The sequence below is a fragment of the Cinclus cinclus genome, chromosome 1 (genome assembly GCF_963662255.1).
Source record: "Cinclus cinclus chromosome 1, bCinCin1.1, whole genome shotgun sequence".
NCBI classification, from domain to species: Eukaryota; Metazoa; Chordata; class Aves; order Passeriformes; family Cinclidae; genus Cinclus; species Cinclus cinclus.
Genome location: NC_085046.1, coordinates 81,829,919 through 81,848,400, shown reverse-complemented (window position 1 = coordinate 81,848,400; position 18,482 = coordinate 81,829,919). Strand labels below are relative to the sequence as shown.

Here is an 18,482-nt window from a genome sequence, read left to right as displayed (position 1 = left end):
ACTTGGCTGTCTTGTTTTTTGTTTCTCTGATAACCAAAGCAGTGACCACAAGCTGGCATTGTCTGGCACTGAATTAAGTAAAAAACTCACAAGTGGAGATAATTTTGCCTGCAACAGAATTTAAAAGAGAAGAGCTTAGGAATTAGGTAGCACAGGTCCAATATGCTGCCATTAAAAGCATGTACATTCTTTTTGCATTGACTGTGTCATAGTCTATTAACATTACAGCTATTTCCCAGTTACCTACTTTCTTTCATTTTCTGCAAATTATTTTACATTCTTTGCTTGGGTCTGTGGGTTTTGCCTTTGTTTTTAACTGTTTCTAGTACCCATCTGTGCTGCTGCTAGGCAATCAAAATCCCCAATTTCTCCCCCAAGCCCCAAACCAACCAGTGAGTGGAAAAGGCAAAGACGTGATGTAGTCATAAAGGACAGACAGCACTTGGGAAGAGGATGTCTCTCTGCTTTGGAGGCTTAGGATCTCGTTTGTCTCTGTAATTATTTTTGTGACATTAGCAGGCATTTGGGAATAGAGGATAGAGCATTTGGGCTTAGAGAGCAGAATTTTTTTACAACGAACATCATTCTCCTTCATACTCTTACCCTGAAAATGTAGAGACATTTTCTTTATATGTAGAATAAGATACCCAGACTAAAAATAGTTATTTAATTCCCTTTGAAAAGCGAGAGTCCTGTTTTCTTGCTACTAATCAGAAGCTCTGTCTGTCCATAGCAGGATTGAATGTATTGAACCTTTGAACTGTGACTGTAGATACTGATAAACCATTTTAGGAAGCTCAGTAAGAGCCATAAAACCTGTCAGTTCTTTGCCATATAAAACTTCCACTCCTGGTAGCATATGCAGAATAAGATCAGTATTTTAAAGATATTTTTCTGCACAGCTTGTGAAACACTACAGTACAGATGAAACCATTTAATATTATAAATTACTGCAGTGATGTAGACATTGCCTTGATTTGGGGTGGATCACTGGAAGATTTACATGTCTGTGGACTGTCTGTCAGCCTTCATGTTAGAAATGGTACTGATACTCTTCAGTCTTTTGGCAGATCATCAGTCATTCTTTTGCTTAGGTGAAACTTGCATGTTTGGCTCAGTAATGGTTTCTAAACTGAAATGGGAAGAGTGAGGAGGGAAGATAGAAAATAAAGCAGGCTGAAAATGTTCAGTTCTGCAAAAACCGATGTACAGTTCATTTATTCTAGTGTCTAAGTGAATAGATCAGTTGGCCTAAGGTAAAAAAAACCACAGGAGAAATATAAGTGCATTTAAGGAGAAAAGCACTTCACTATATTGCAAAACAAAAGCTTTGTTGATAAAATTAAACTCAGGCTAATGCGTGCTGTGATTTCTCATTCATTTTAGACATATAACTTCATTTTCTTGCTACTCATAATGTTTTAACTTAAAAGTTTTAGTATCTGTTCAGCTATGTATTTGCACTCAGAAGATCTGGTGGTTATGGCTCTTCCAGCTGCAATTTCATGGTATTTGCAATTTCTCTGAGTTTTGAGTTTTTTCAAGCTATTGGCCAGCTACTGAAGTTATTTAAATGAGAATACTGAAGTATTCAAAGTCAATAAAGTAAAAAATTGTAAAAGTTTTGAAATAGGTTTTACTTCCTGAATTCAGATCAGTTCCTAACTTTTCAAACTTGATTCTGCTCTCATGCTATTGTATATCAAAATTAACTCTCCTGCTATTGATTAGTATAACCAGTTAAGTGAGAAGTAAGCTTAAACTTCTTCTTTCCCCCAAAAGATTTGCTATTCTGTACTTTGTGTGAAAGTAAAATATGGGATAAAAAGCCTTATTATTTAATGAAGAACGGCAAGTATAGTGTGCAAAATTCCTGACTATATTTCTAAGATAAGTCAGGCTTGTAAAAGAGCTTGATAATAAAGTTTCAAAGGGCCTGACAGATTTGGCTTTTCATGATGATGTAAGGGGTCTTTGAACTCTTACATTCTCAACATTTCCTAGTCCTAGTCAAACCCAACTGGATTAAATTCTGTCTTTTTTTTTTTCTGCGTTATCTAGTATGGGAACATCTATCAGAGTTTGGAAGGAGCAGAGTAATGGTTCCTTTTTTTTCCCTTATGTGTGGGATGTGTGTTGTAAGAAGAGTCAAGTTGCTGTACTCTTTTATGAAGTTTGATAGAGATAAATTGACTCTGGAGGGCATAGTTTTTGACAAATAAACCCAAACTCTCATTTGATAACAATTGATAACCCTTGAGAAGAGGACAGAAATTACTGAGAAAGAAGTACATTGTTATACTCTTACAAGATAACAAGGGAAAACTGGTGTATTCCAGTAACATTGAAAGGAGTGAAAAGAACCAGCAAATTTAATTCTTTAGGCCATGAATCTCCAGGATGCAATCTGAGGGAAAATCCATGCACATATCTTTATCACTGGACATTGTACTGCTGGGCTTTGTTGCCGCGGATTGGGAGGGGCTTCCAACTTGAAGAATTTGTGTTTTGGGGTATAGAAGAGAATATAGTGTCTCACATGAAGATGTAAATGAAAATGCCCTGATCTAGAAAAGAAATTTTTGCATGGCTTTTATATACACTAAAAATGTGTTAGGAATAAAAATTACAATATCTATGGTAAAAAAGAAAATTGTAATTGTGATAACAATGATTTCACCTAAAAATAGATGAGAGGGGTACATAAATTATCTTTTTATTTAAACTCTGCACAGTGATGAAAAATACTGCCTGTCTTATAAATGTAGTTAGCTGTCTCTTTTTAGATAAACAATGATTGTGAAAAGGACCACTGAAAGCCACACTTTTTACAGTGGTCTGTTTTCACATTTTATTGCTGTCATCTTTAATTTATGCTTCTTTCCATTTTTATCTGAAGTAAACTATTCCTTTTGAAAAAAGCTTGCAGAGATGTACTGGGTGCAGAATGAGATTTGTCCATTTGTACTTCAAAGTGTAGAAAATTGCATCTCTGAGCTGTGGAGTTCTGCTTCAGATTTCTCCTGTCATATTGGCAAAGTAATTACAGTGTCTGCAAGATGTGTATAATTAGATGTTGTAATGGGAGTTCAGAAGTGCTTTTGTGACGGTTTAGAAGTATGAGTATGGGGATGCTGGAGTCTTGTGATACCTGATGTTCTCTGTTTCCCTTTCTTGCTAAGGACTGTCATAGCTCTTTCTGTTGCTGTTAGGGTGTACTGGCATGGGCTCTTTTATTTAAAGGATAATGATATTTATCTAACCTGTCTGTGACTCCTTGGAGCTTACAATTGCTAAGTCACGTTCCTGACACAATTATGCTACACCTTAAAATAGTAGCATCTGTAAAACTGGGAGATACTTAACTGTCAATGGATTTGAACATCAGTGTATTAAAAATAATTGTTCTCCTTTTACTGCATGGCATTTTAGTGCATCTGTGTTGCTTTAATTGACTTCCTTAGCATGAAAAAAACAGATATGAATTATGATTCTTGATGCAAGGGAATAGATTAAATAAACTGAATTATCTTCATAGGTACTCCAAACTTGCTGGAAGACTCTTGGAGGCAAGGTCATTACTCACGTGTTTCTGTGCTTATCATCAGAAGATATCTCTGCCACACAAACTCCAGCTGGCTTGGTTTGCAAACATTTTATTGAGCGTGACACTTCTTTTTACAGTCTCTGGAGTTGTACTGAGCACTGTGTGATTCAGTATCTCATTTTTAAGGACTACCACTTTGGCAGGGATAGTATTTGCCACTAACCTACCAATTGCCTATAAAACAATCGTAAAATAAGCAATTTGTTTACAAAATAGGAATACAGAAAGCTGTACACAGTTGCAAATGTTTTTGAGATGGGATGCAACAAGTGAAGAAAGATTACACCTAGATGGAGTTATCCTTAGATTAGCCCTGAAGCTTCTCTCCTTCTGTCTGGTTGTTTGCAGCATCCATCTGCTTGTGTGGCTGGGCATCATGTTCTTATGCAGAGGAAACCTGTTCTTACGCAAGCTCTACGTTTTTATTCATGGAACAGAAATTGGATCTGGATATCTGCATTTTCTTTACATCCAGTGAGGCCTACGGTTCTGTTAAGATTCACATCATCATCCTTTTGTCCTTTCTTGCCTGGATAAAGCTGCTCCTACCTGAGGGCAGAGAATTATTAAGTCGCCTCTCACTGGACTGTGCAAAGACACAGTACTGTGTTAAATTATTAACCTACAAATTGCCAGCCTAATGTGAGGTGCAACTCTTTCCTTCCGTGGTCGTGGCAGTGTTCATGCTGCATGCACAGACTTCTCAGTCTTTGAATCTTACATTGCGTCTTACAGTTGTGGCTTGTCAGTCTTTCTGCATCCTCTCATTTATGTGAAATTAATAGCTGTGGCTCAATGGTGTGGATTAGCCAGAGTGGTTGCCAGTCTCTTTGCTGGCTTTTTACCTGCCCCAACAGCTAGCATGATAATGGGTAGAAGAAAAAAATATATCCCGTTGCTTTCAAATAGCTCCTCCCTTTATTTTTTTTTTTTCTATCTTAAAAAAGCACAAAGCATAGCAGAGGAAACATTTCCCTCTGACCTTTATGAAGTTTTGTTTGTGCTGGTCAGTTTCCTCTTTATCACTGAGCAAACAGCTGTGTGTTCATTGAGACATAAGGGAGCTAAATACAATTGTATGTTGGTATAGGTTTGTTGGTGATGGTAATGTATTAATCCTATGGATAGGCTGCATGGGGAAGAAATGTAGGAGAACTGATGTTTAGTTAAAATTTTAATTTTAAAAAGACTTGAAGTTGGCCAGTCTCCTCAGAAATATATGAGAATATAATTTAATGACTGTATTCTTACACGTGCCATGGATGGTTTGCATTGGTTTCTATATTATGATCCACAAGCATTGACTGCAAGGTAGCATTTAGCCATTTCTGTTACTGTGACTCCTGTGTTTGCATCTATTTTTGTGAATGTGAGCAATCAGACAGCAAAATAGGAGAGAAGATTTCAACTGTATTGTTGCAGTAACTGCAAGGAGCGCATTTGTATTTCACAATTCTGTTGCAGTGTCTCTGTCATTGCATTCCCAGCCGTATCTACAAATTCTTGCCTTTATGTTCCTGCTATTTTTTCTCATGGGCAAAGTTGAGTGGTTCCATTAAGTGAGACTGTATGATAACTTAGGGAGAATGGGACTATGTATTTTTTGCCATTTTGTGACACATCTGGTCTTGGCAGATTCTTCTTGGCAGGTTCTTCTTGTACACTGAGGTTGGGAACTTGAGTGGATTTGGGAATTTGACTTCAGCAGTGTTTGGAGATTGGGTATTTCAATAAAGAGATTGAAAGTATTCTGCTCATTTTAGGGGAATTGCCTTGTCCTGTGCACCTGCAAAATTGAATGTCATGATTGATAATACAAATGCTATTTCCTACTGTAAAGGAATTAAAGAACATCTTAGGTTTTTAAGTAATATTTCTCTGTTTAGTGTCTCTTTTAATTCATTCCACACTCCGTAAAACCACATACAGTTTTGGGTAGAAAAAATAAATTAATTGAAATTTGTGCCCATTATATGAAGTAATTTGACCATTATCTGTCTTTGAAACTAGTCAGGAGGTTGGAGACTAGTCAAGAAAGGAGCCTCCAGAGGCTTCTTTCAACCTAAAATTGTTCTAATTCTATTAAGTGAAGAAATATATCAAATATTTCTGTGTTTAATTCAGATAATTTTTCTGGATATGTGTAGCATAAGATACCTAGAGAGATTTTACTGTAAAAAGGTTCTATCCTGATTCTTTTGGAAGCTGTGAAGTGCTTTCTGGGATTTTGAGTATGCTGGTTTTTTTACTTTGGGGATCCAGACTTCCATACAAATTGTTCCACTGGAAACTTTTGAGGATAAAAAGCTTTGTACCATGAAATGTGTAAAATGGAACGTGTGAAACAAGGGAGTCTTTTCAGCAAGCAATGGCAGATTTTTTTCTGCAAAATAGCATGTAAATTAATTGTTGACTAATTTTAATACTTGCAATGCGGTGAGACATGAAATTCTATGCTTGTTAAAACAGATTGGAATAACTTTTTCTCTGAATTCATCCTACTGGGATTAATTTAACTAATCCTACAGCTACATAATTATTTTTTTTGTAATTAGAAGACAGCAACATGTAAGAGTTACAGATGGAATCACATCACTAGTTCATGGGTACCTTACTCATTAAATCAATGAACACTTTATAAACATAATTGCAGTATTTCCAATATGAAGGACCCTGAATTTTAAATCAGGATTATAAAGATTAAGATCACCCTGTTGAAGGAAATACTCCACTGTTGCTCTTTATTGCAAAATTACTTTAAATTTTACTTAACACTGTTTTAAATGCAGATGTTACATTAAAGTAATATCAGCCTATATTTATATACTTATATACTGAAATGACTAGTATTAATTTTTTCATTTCCATAATAAATTGTGCGTGTGCTTGAAATTCATCTGAGAATTTCTCACTTGTAAGGACATTATCTATGTTGTCATTTTGATTTATTTCTACATTCCTGTATTTCGAATAAAAAAAATAAATCCACAAAAATAACTGGAGAATAAGACCCAGTATGACAACAAGGCTTGGATTCAGAAGGAAAAGAAGCTCATTGTGGAAAGCCTGGGCTGAGGAAAGCATTTGACCTTGAACAGGGCAGAGGAAGACAATGAGAGAAGTTTGAGATGACTTATGTCAACGGTGAATCTGCCTGTCTGTCAGGTTAAATTCAAGCCTTCATATAATTTCTGTGTAACCCTTTTCCAGTTTAATCCTCTTTCTCCTTTCAGTCTTTATGTAAATCAGGGTAAACCTCTGACAGATCTCAAGTGAAGGTTTATCTATGTTATTAAAACAGGTCAAATTCTACAAATTACCATGAAATTATTTTATCCACTTTTTTTCTTTAATTTCAATTGAAATCAAATCCCTGTAAGAGAATTAATGGCTTTGATCTATCTCCTCTAGTAGGGATTACTGTTTCCAAAAAAGGCAGTTAGAAAAATGTGGCAGTGGGAAATAAATGTATGAATACCTTCTCCTTCATTCTGTTTTGCTTGGGAGAGTGTAATGAGTAAAATATGTGGAATTTTTGCATGTCAAAGCTGGAGAAGTGGTGTTGATGATTTTTATTGCCATTATCATTACTAGAGTTGGTACATGTGTCCATTCCTACACAGATGTTCAGCTTTTGCCTCCCGCTCTTCCTGTGCCCTATGGAAAGAATTGTCTGGAGCAAAAGAGAACCTGGACTGCCTCTTTCCCTACTTCCTTCCTAAGGAAGCAGCATCCAGGCTGTTAGCAATGTTGGTCCCCAAAGTTCATCTAGAGACTGGCATCTTAATGGCCATCAAAATCTGACTACTTTCTGGCATAGAAAAAAGTGATTTCTTATGTTAGAAATCACTTTGTAGACTTCAAAAGTTGAGTGGGAAGACAATGTTGAGTAAAAGGTATTGGGACAACTTCTCATGCATGAAGATTTATTGGCCAGGTTTGTAACTGATGTCGTGTGTGTTGACTGTAATGGTGAAGAGAGAGAAACAAAATAGGAAGGAGTGAGAAAAAGGAAGAGACAGACTCTTCCCAGTGGCCATCTGAGAGGAGAAGCATCAGGGGCACCCCAGATCAACATCCTTTCCTGCGTGTCCTCACTAGTTCAGCAGGTGGCTGTCCCTGTGACACTTAACCCTGTTGTGATTATAGAGTTCTCTTCAGGAGCTGTTCAGACTCCCATATGATGGTTCCTGCATGGGATGCTGGTAGTGCTGACTGGAACACGCTGATGTCAGCAGCTGCTGAGATCCCTGTGTGCTTTTTTTTGGGTCCCCTAATACAAATCAAGCCCCACAGCTGAAGAGGGGGAGAAGGGCAGGGGGGAAAAGAGGTGATACCCACATCAGTGACAATCTTCTTCTATGCAGTCCAGCACAGCAGCACTGGTTGGGTTACATGGGTCACTGGTTACATGTTATGGCCTATGGGCATAACAGCCAAGACTGCAAATAGGAAACTCTGGGCAATAGGCTGAGGTCCTAAAGGCACTGTGCATGAACCAGAGTGGTAATTTCTTCCTGTATTAAAGTCTTTGGGAAAGGCAGGTGTCACAGGAAAATAACATGAGTTTTTGACTAAGTGCGACAAAGCCTGTTTTAGCCTCGTGACAATGAAATGCTGTGATTTTTTCTTCCCCCCCCCCCCCCCCCCAACCCCCACCCATTTAGTTTCTTTGAACATTGTTTTGTCCACTTTTTTGATGTCATACATTTCTAGGCATGTTTCTATGATTAATGAATTTTTCCAAGGAGGTGTTATGTCCTATTTTGGCATCTCTCCTAAAGAAGAAATTTGTTTCCTTCCTTTTCCTTTAACATTATGCTGCTACCAGTCTGTACGCAGTCCCAGCATTTCATGACAGTCATCAAGAGGCTCCTTTTCTTGGCAATGTCTTGTTTTTCTTCTCTGTTTTGCCTAAAAATACATGATTAGAAGAAAACATAATTTGCAAAACCCCCATCTATTCAGGTTATCCGGTTTCTGTAAGCAGAGTGATACAAATTTGCCATGTTTTCTTTTGCAGCAGTTTCTGACTTGAGCTACTATGTGAGACTATTGATTTGTGCAAAGGAACTCCAAGTCTCTTTTGTTCTGGCACTTCACTCATCTAAATTTTTCTTCCAGATATACCCCAACCATGACCCTTTATCACTGTCTGGTTATTTTCTCTTCATTCTGACACCTGCCACAGCAAATGTCAGCTCATCAGGGAGTGTTGCCCTTTGCTGACACTTGAATATCTCAAGTAAAGGAGGGCTTCTGATCTGTAAAGGAAATGGCTCCTCGTTGTTGCCATCTTTATTCTCCTGCTTCACTTCCTTCTTTCTTTTCAAGCATGGCTCTTGGTGGGTTCTCTGACAATAATGCACTCAGATTTCCAGGGCTTCTCAATGTGTTATTAAGGCTACTCTCATGGCTGCAAAGTTGCTGTGGGTCAGTACGTCAAAGGCACAGGTCTGACAGGGCTTATACTTTCTCAGGGTTTTGGATGGTTGGACATGGTTGTGTGAGCATGCCCCAGGCTCCATTAGGAAGTGCATAGCTCTTCCTAATGGTTGGGAGAGGTGATTCTTTTTCACTGCTTGGCACTGGTGGCATCAAATCTGAAGTGCTGGGTCCAGTCCTGGACTCCTCAGTGCACAAGGAATACAGTTTGAAGGGGATAAGTCCAGTGAAGGGCCACAAAGATGACTGAGGGACTGGAACGTCTTTCATTTGAAGACAGGATGGGAGAGCTGGGGCTGTTCAGCCCAGAGAAGAGAATGCTGAGGGGGAGGTGTTACCAACATGGTTTCCTTTTCCTTTGAATATTTTTTAAGATGGAGAGAGAAGTGCGTGAACTATTCAAGAAATGTGTGCATCATGAATGCATATAATGTCATCATGATGCTTGATTCTCTATTCTTTTCCTAATAATGGCTGTCCTTTCATTTGCCCCTTTCAGCCCCTGCTATCTTTCATTTTTTCAAGGAGCTATTCACAGTGAGTCTTACATCTTTTTCAGAGGACGTAATAACTAAGGTAAAGCAGACTTTTTGGAAGTGTTAGGTTACAATTCTTTTCTTCATTCCTATTTTACATTTATCATGTTGGATTTCATCTGCTATGGCCCAGTCATGGCGCTGTGAATCTCTTCTGCAACTTTTCCCATGTTTTGCTGATTTTGAATGCCCTGAACAATATTAAAACTCCACCAATCATTGCCACATCACTGTTCCTTCCACATCTGTTTATTAAACATTTAGGAAGACATTGAATAAATTGTTTGAGTCCTCTGAATCTGTCCTCTCAGTGTAAAAGTTGACCATTTATTTTGTGCTGTCACTTCCTAATTATTCCTTTTGCCAATCTAATTTTACCTCAGTACTCTGGAGCTGACCAGGTGTATAGGAAGCATGGAAAATATACATAATCATGAACTCTTATATGATGCTGGAGCATGTTTTATTGGACCTGGTGTTCCAAAATGTCACAGCATTAATATCTGTGATTTTATATGCTTGTGAACTAATATTTTGTACCACAATTATTGTTTAGCATGATGCAAACTTATCCTTTAGTTTTTCTCTTGATAGAGAACAAGCATTTTAATTTGATTGTTGTATTTTTCTTTTGTTGGAATTAACAGTTTTAATTTCTCTTATAATAGTTGATAAAATTCACTTTTAGGCTTCTTTTATATCTAACATGGAGAAAAAATTCCTTGGATCTCCTGAAATGTGGTATATTCTGTCATACTAGCTCATTTGATTTTTTAATTTAAATTAATTGCTGTCATTGCACATATTTTCTGTGTATGTGTGAGCACACATATCTTAACATGGATTTTCACATCCTTTCTAACCAAATTAGGTTTTAGGTATCTTATGTTTCTCTCACAGTTGTGTATGTCCCTTCATAAAAACTTTGAAAATGTTTTCAGTGTATGCTCTTATTCAACTCCCTTAAAATTTGACGTATGGTGTTTGGGTGTTGTAAAATTGCCTCCTTAATAGTCCATGTGAAATTGGAGTTCATTACTTTGGACTTGAGTCTGTTTACATATGCTGAATAATTATTTTGATCTTTCCTCTTTTAAACTGTGTTAATTTAATTGCAGTTTAGACTTCTGTATAGGATGCAGTATGCTTTTAGCCAGAAGTAAATACATTTGCTTTTACTTTTATGATGGCATAGAAATTAACATGCTGTAGTATCTTCCTCATTATCCTTAGATTAAACAAAAAGCAAATTATTAAGATAGCATGAAAGAGGGTATCAACTGCCCCTTTTAGAGAAAATGCTTGCTGTGATGATCTGGAATTATTGCTGCAATTCTAGGTTTCTGATCTTAATACTTAACACAGCAAAACACAGAAGGGAAAGATAACAAGGATGAACAATCAGTTCACTGTCTATGATGGTTTTCACTTGTCTCTTCACTGAAAAAAAACCAAACACGTGGCTTATTGTCCTCTGGTCCACTTAAGAGTGAAATGTCTGAAAACAGATGCCATTGTTGGGCTATGTCGTGCTTTATGAAGTTGTCTTTCTCCTCACAGGGATTTGGCAGTGCTGCTACAGAAGAAATCTGTCTTCTTGAGTGCTTAGACTATAAAGTGGCTGAAACAAAGGTGGAAGGATAGAGCAGAGAGGTGAGAATTAAGTGAGGAAGGGGATGATGGTAAAAATAGGTGTGAGGAGGTAAACGAAATTCTTTTTTCCTGAGTGTGTTCAGGAATAATCTCAAATATACTAGAGATAATGGTAGCTTAGTCTCCTCTTTCTGTATCAGGAAGGACCAAAAATTGTTTTGAATTGGTGGGTCACTGCTGATGTTCCTTGGGGCACTCCTTCAAAATCTCTTGTCTCTTTCTTACTGATCCCATGCAGTGGAAAAAGAGGTTCTGTGACACAGAAAGCAATCACACAGTAGACACCATGCAATCAGTTTATATCTTGATTATTTCAAATATGAATTTTCCTCCCTTTCCAGGAGTCTTTCATCTTACTGTCATATTAATATGTGACTTTAGGAGCACATTTGAAAGTCTCATATTATAAAATTATTTAAAACATCCATTTTAGTGCAATCAACTTGCTTTTATTCTCTACCATTTTGCTAATGGTTGTTGTTAATTTTTTGGCAGAGGCTGTAATGACTGTTTCCTGACGACAATTATACCCAGACCTGTGGACAGAAAAAAGGGATTATTACTTTGAGAGTTCTCTATGATCAAGAATAAGGCATGATTTACAGAGTTGTTTACTACTTCTATGACAATTATTATAAAATAAAAATTTATATTTGCTAAAAACAGTGAAGTAATAATTTATTTTGGACATGATTTCTATCACAAACAAATCTTCCTTGTTGACTTTGTTGTGAGGTTTATGGCATACCAGGCACTTGGGAAACATTGGTTTTATACAAATTAATATTTAGGTTCTTGTATGTTTTATCCTGTTACTTCTCAAAGTTCCAATTTCCTCTACCAGTTCCCTTCTAACTGGGGAATGGTTCTACAATTCTTTCTATTCTTAGTCTCGCTGGGCTTTCAGTTCTTTTTCTGAATTGCCTTGCTTTACTTTAAAGTCAGGACGGTACTGTGTCATAACTGCTTTATCATCTTCTTCTTTTCCTCTGAAGCACTTTTGTCTCTTAGTGCCAGCACACATGAACGTCCTGCAGGGTAAGGCCATGGTCCATCCAGCACAGTGATGTCTCCAAGGATTGCAACAGGAGCTGCTACTGTAAGGCAGCATGCCAAATTTATCACTTTGTGTGGTCAGCTTCCTTCATACATTGCCCAGCCTTCATACCAGTTGTAGTGACATCAGAGGATACATTTCCCTGCCCTGTTCTTTTATTGTTGATTTAAGGATGGGGTGTCCATGAATTAGTTTAATATCTTTTTGGTCCTGATGGTATAGGTTCAGGAAGGTTGCTATCTACCAGGTAAAGGATAGTGGCTTCCTTTTCACCTTTTTTCAACCAACCTTCTAGTTCCATTGAGTGCCCTTTCTTCTTGTGATTCAGGGTTTGGTGAACAACATTTCCACCTTCACCTATCCAATGCTTTCATAATTTTATAAATTATTTCATTATTTTTATGGATGATTCATAACAGAAGCTGATTTTTGTACTGGGATTTTATTTTTTTTTTTGTTTGTTTTATGTGGGTAGCTAGTTTTATTGTTCAAACATTGCCCAGGAAGAAGTTTGGGGGCTGGACTTCAGAATTACAATGACAAAGAGCTTTACGTATTTGCAACCTTTTTGCTGCCAACATGAAGTTAATATACAGTTTATAGCTTGTATAAATATCCTTCTGATGCCTTAAAATATACATTGTATTAAACCACAAACATAATTTTTTAAACTATTTTTTAAGATTAGTAGGTTGTTCCAAATGTTATGAAACCAAGCTATTTCTTTAGAAAAGCTAGAGTGCACTTCTGTGCACTTAGGTATACAGGCAACTTTTGAAATCAGTGGTTGGAATGTAAGTGTCTTTCCAAGGGAAACTTCTTCAATTAACTGATGATTTTTGCTCCTTTTACACAGTGGGCGAGGAGCTGATCTTGAAAAACCTCTGAAAGTGATCCTGTAGTAGGCTGGCCATTTAGTTTGAGTTTTTGTAAACTTAACAGTTTAATTATGATTATAGAGTGAAAAGCCAGCACTGTTGCAGTTTTCTCAAAGAATTACAGACATTTTATTAGCTGTAGCCTTACTACTTCTGGCTGTATCCAAAGAAGTGCTTTTCCCTATTTCATACTGAAATGGTACATGTAGATTTCCAGGCCAGCTTCAGTGCCAAGATATCATGCTCCTCATGGGGAAATTCTGGTCAGAGTAACATTAGCTTGAGTGAATTTTACACATGTCAAGCCTGTTTTGATTAACCATATTAACACAGTGTTATAAAAGGCTGTCTAGGTGGGAAACTGTGAGTCATTGTTGGAATATAATTTATATAAAATGAATGATTAGGATCTTTTTTACAGTTGTTCTCAGTGCCAAAGCAACATTCCCTGTGATACTGTGTGTGCTAGGAAAGACAATTTTAATGTGTAGAATATGTTAAAATTTTTACTCCACATACTCTTTATAGTTAAGGCAACCCCACTGAAGAGTAGAAACTGGTGACACGAGACAAGGTGTCTCAGAAAAGGCTGTGTCCACAAAAACCAGCATTGATTCATGGCTTGTGTCCACTGTAGTTTGTGTCATCACAGTCCAAACTTGTGACATTTCCAATAGCGATGTCTGTGAAGCACCAAATATTATCAACTTCATACCAGTTCTCCTAGCTCACAGTCAACAGAAGAGATTAAAGGCTGTAGTAGCCAATGTATGTCTAGAGGTTCTGAGTCAAAACTGCCGACATGAAAAATGCTCTTTAATGGGTTTACTTTAAAGAAGGATCTACTTCTCTATCTTGTGCAGCCTGAATCTTTCAATTTTATATGAGGAAGATGTTTACTCATAGTTTTATGTTGTGTTCTGTGACAAGAATGAGTTGTAAGGGTTTGTGATCATCATATCCCACACCATGGTGTCATTTTGCCATTTGGTGTCCAGCTCTCTCCAGTGGCATCACTGCAACAGTCTGTATGCGAACTTTTGCTGCCTTCTGAAAGAAGCTGCACAAAATCTGCAGAAAAATCATCTGTTACATACCCATCCAGGCAGCTACACTACATCAGTGCACCGTCTTTTAAATAGCTGTGGAAAAGAGCTGCTTACATAGTAGGTGACAATGTGGTCCTGTTGAGCTATAGGAGAAGAAATACAGAGAGCAGCAAAACCACTGCTGCTAAGCTCTGACAAGAGCAACAAGAGTGATGGGCCCGAGTCCTGGATACCCCCCAATCAAAGCAGGAAAACCACATACTTGTGTGTAAGATGTTACATCAGTGTTAGCCAAAAGTGAATGCTACATGCAGTGATGCACACCATCAGTGCCCAAGCACTCTCTTGTCCAAGTAAAGGATGATATAAACTCATGGATAAAGTATCTAAGAATCAAATTACTAAAAGAATGTAAGTTCAGATCAGGACAAAAATCATGTTTCAACTAGGCAATCGTAGTGATGACCCACACGAAAGACTGCTTCCAACCTAACAGTGGCAGGCCTTGTGATTGTGGGACACTTTGTTGGAACAGGCTACTTTTAATAGTGTTAAAAAATAGTGCTCTGTAAATTAATGCTGTGTTTACTGGTTCGAGCACACACCAAGTGCAGGCACACTGTGATCATTAGCAAGTCTTCCAGTGGGGTAGTGGGGTCTTCCAGATCTTAGCATCACTGCTTTTTAATGTTGGTATGAGCGATATTCTGCCAGTTCTTACAAAATTATAATGGAAGGGCCACTCGTGAAAAGGATCAGTGTCAAGGGCCATTGTCCATTCTACAGCCTGTGACTCAGACTAAGAAGCCTGTTCCTCTTTCTACCTGCTCAACAGCCTTTATGTGTTAACTTCTACAATATTAAATTCACTGGCATTTTGAAATATGTTCAAAGGTCCCAAGTCTTACACACTATGTATGTCTGCAATCAAGATGAAGGGTAGAAGTGTCCTATTTCAGGCTACATGGGAAAAAGAGTCTTGAGCCATTGTGAAATAAAAAAACAACCTCTGTGATAAAAGGAGTTCTCTCTTGGGCTGTTAGACTACTACCAGAAATAGGAGAAAATCAGTGTGGCAAAGAATTCAAGAGCTATTGATAGGTGCCATTTCCTACATGTATTCTGGAGGAGAGTTTCTGCCCTAGTATGACTGATAGATGTCCTGCTTTGCAGCAGCATTCTCATACCAAATTTCAAGACTGCAAATATATGCAAATATAAGAAATAATGGGTCACTTTTTTTTTTTTAAATCAAGTGTTTTTAACACAGTTCCTCTGCAACCCAGCCTATTTGAGTATGCAATATCAATAGGGGCTGAACCTCCTAAAAGTGTTCCCTGTAGCTGTTGAATGTTGAAATTATCCATTTATTTTGACCAAGGAAAACATTGAAGTTACTAATAGAGCAGACAGTTCTTTACAGATATGAAGGAATTAGGAGCTGATGCAGCTGATATCACTGGATGCATTACAAAATGTCAAAATCTTGTCTGCGTGCTTAGTAGCCTGTTTCATGTAAAAGTTGAAAAGCAAAGCATTCTGTCTTACATCCACTAATAAGTTTTGAAATGCACTTAGCATGTACCACACAAATGGAGTGGATTTGGCTATAAAGTCAGATATCAAAAAATATGCAGGTTTTATTTTTTTGAGACAAACTAGTTAAAGAGGTAGAGGTTTTTTTATTTTTTAATAAAAATTTCACAAATATTTGATTTTATTTTTTAATAATAAAATCAGAGAATGGTTTGTGTTGGAGGAAACAAAGACCATGTACTTCCAACCCCTCTGACTTGGGCAGAGCCACCTTCCACCAGACAAGGTTGCTCAGGGCCCAATCCATTCTGGCCTTTAGATGGAAACATGTTTCAGGCAGCTGGTCTTACATGTTAATTGGGTAGTCTGCGTTTGGTATCCATTTATCTTGCACCTATATTGGAGGACCTTTCACATCCTTTGTTCCTGCTTAACTCATTATTTGGGTTTTCCCCTATACTGATGCCTGTTTTCATGACAAAAGATGTAATTGCTTTAACATGATTTATTCTCAGCAAAATCACATTGGCTGTTACCTATGTTTTTCTTAACTTTCTGGACTCTTGATTACGAATTGCTGTAAATGCATTATTATCATCTATTACTGCTATAGGAATTAAAGTGAAGCTGAGTTTTATCCCTTTTCCCAGCCTTTCAAAGGAGCATGCTATGTTTCTCTTTTCTAGCCTGCCAGAGATTTCTACATCTTTCCCAAGTTTTAAGACTATCAGCTGGTTCTGTCACTATCACAGCTGATTTTTCCTCAGCCAGGACAGTTTTGAAACATCTTACTGGCATAACCCTTCTCTTACCTAGACCAAGTTTGTACATCCTTTTCTTTGCTATTTGTTTTACTGACATCTGATCACTGTGAAAACTTTTAGGGAGGACTGAAACCAACCAGGTATCAAATTATTTTGTTTTCTTGTGCTATCTGTTGGTAGACTGGAAGAGTAGAGAGGCAAAGCAAAAGCTGTGCCTTTTTCTTGCTATAATTTCTTATTATCCCTAATTTCCTTTGTAGTTTTCTTTCATTTCATGCCTTTGAGCTATTTGACTCTTGAGTGTATGGGAGAGCTGCTGGCATTGAAAAGAGTATGAGAGATCAGGAAGGAGATGGATTGATCTTAATGGAGGGATTGGAGAAAGATGAACAGATAACAGAAGTGGACATCCTTCTCCATCTGATTCTGTCCCCATGACGGAAAAGAATGCCTCCACTGTCCTACAGGTGCAGCTACCTTAGACTTCAGTTTTGACTATGTATTTGTCACATGCAGGTGTGAAGAATACAGACTGACACTAAGGGAAGTGAGCAGCAAATTACTCTTGCTCATACCTGCCTGGGAGCTTTCTGTGTTCTGTACTATGTGTGTGCAACTGCTGGGTGGTGAACAGGATTGCAAGTCAACTCAAACTGATGGAAAGCATTACATGGAGATATAATTATATACAAGCTGGCACATTTTCAGAATCGCCTACTTACTTATGTGTGCAAAACCTGTGTCCCAAATCTAGTTACATTTTCACAAATTTGTGGTGAGGTTTGGAACATAAACATACCGTAAAATATATGTTTTCTATGTATAGTGAAGGAATCCCTTTTGCTGTTATGGGTTGGGCTGTGCATTTGTTCCATAAGGTTAGTTTGGACACTAGTAACCTTTAAAAGAAGATGACAGGCGATTCTGCATATGGACTATGATTTTCTGAAGCTGTTTCTCATGACTAAATAAATGTATTACCTTAAAATGTAGTTATTTTGTGGAATTTGACATAGGTCATGTAGATACTCATGAAATACAGTCTTGTAAAATCAAATTTCTTGGCTGAACTTGAGCTTTTTTTTTCATAATATCATATATATTATATCGTGAAATTTTTAGTTCATCAGGATGTACAAAATCTCTCTGTATTGAAGTTAAAGCTCTAAGAGAAGTTTGGCAGATTGTTTTGTAATGCAGGTCACAATTAGAATTGACCAGTCCTAGGATAACTCTTTAATTGTACATAGTGTATTAATAAAAATAAAAATTTAAAAGTATAAATTTGAAGTAAAATTTGAAAAGTTTGGAGTATTCTTTAGGTCTTAAACCATGATTTAGTATATTGAAGCCACACTTCTTAAGTCCAATATAATGTAAATTTTCCAACACTCTTAAAAATAATTCTTCCTAGATCACTTTTCTTTGGTGCTTAGCAATGACTTTCCTGTGAAAAACTGGTGTGTAACTTTTTGCTGAAGACAGTTCAAAATTAAATGCTATTTTTCAAATCTTATTCCAAAGTGAATTTGACTATGCTTCTTTTTTGTCTTGGTGTCTTGCACAGGTATCATTTTTCTTGTTCATCATTTTTGTGGTGTACACCATGCTGCCCTTCAACATGAGGGATGCTATAGTTGCCAGCGTCTTGACCTCTGCATCTCACACGATCGTGCTGAGCGTCTGTCTGTCAGGTACAGCTGTTGTAAAGGAGCACCTGGTTTGGCAGGTAGGTGCTTTGTGGGGTTAATGGTTAACTGCTCATTGAATAGCCTGGCAAATGAGCCAGGAGTAGTGCCTTACTGGGTTCTTGGGAGTATAAACTTATTTCTGTCTTGATTTCTGAATTGCTAATTCACAGACAATTCACTTTCTAATAATGAGGGTGTCAGTAATGTTATGTCTTCCTGAATTATGCATGAAAGTGGTGGGCCTACAGCCATGTAGCACTTGCCAA

The 18,482-nt window shown here is 37.4% G+C and overlaps 1 protein-coding gene across 1 annotated transcript in view; it reads left to right on the top strand.

The window, feature by feature from the left end:
- The window catches only part of ADCY2 (adenylate cyclase 2), a 203,247-nt gene that overhangs the window by 48,406 nt on the left and 136,359 nt on the right, over positions 1 to 18,482 (top strand). Inside the window, exon 3 of the mRNA XM_062507279.1 lies at positions 18,093 to 18,254. Coding sequence (XP_062363263.1) covers positions 18,093 to 18,254 — 162 coding nt within the window. The remainder of the gene's footprint in view (positions 1 to 18,092; positions 18,255 to 18,482) is intronic.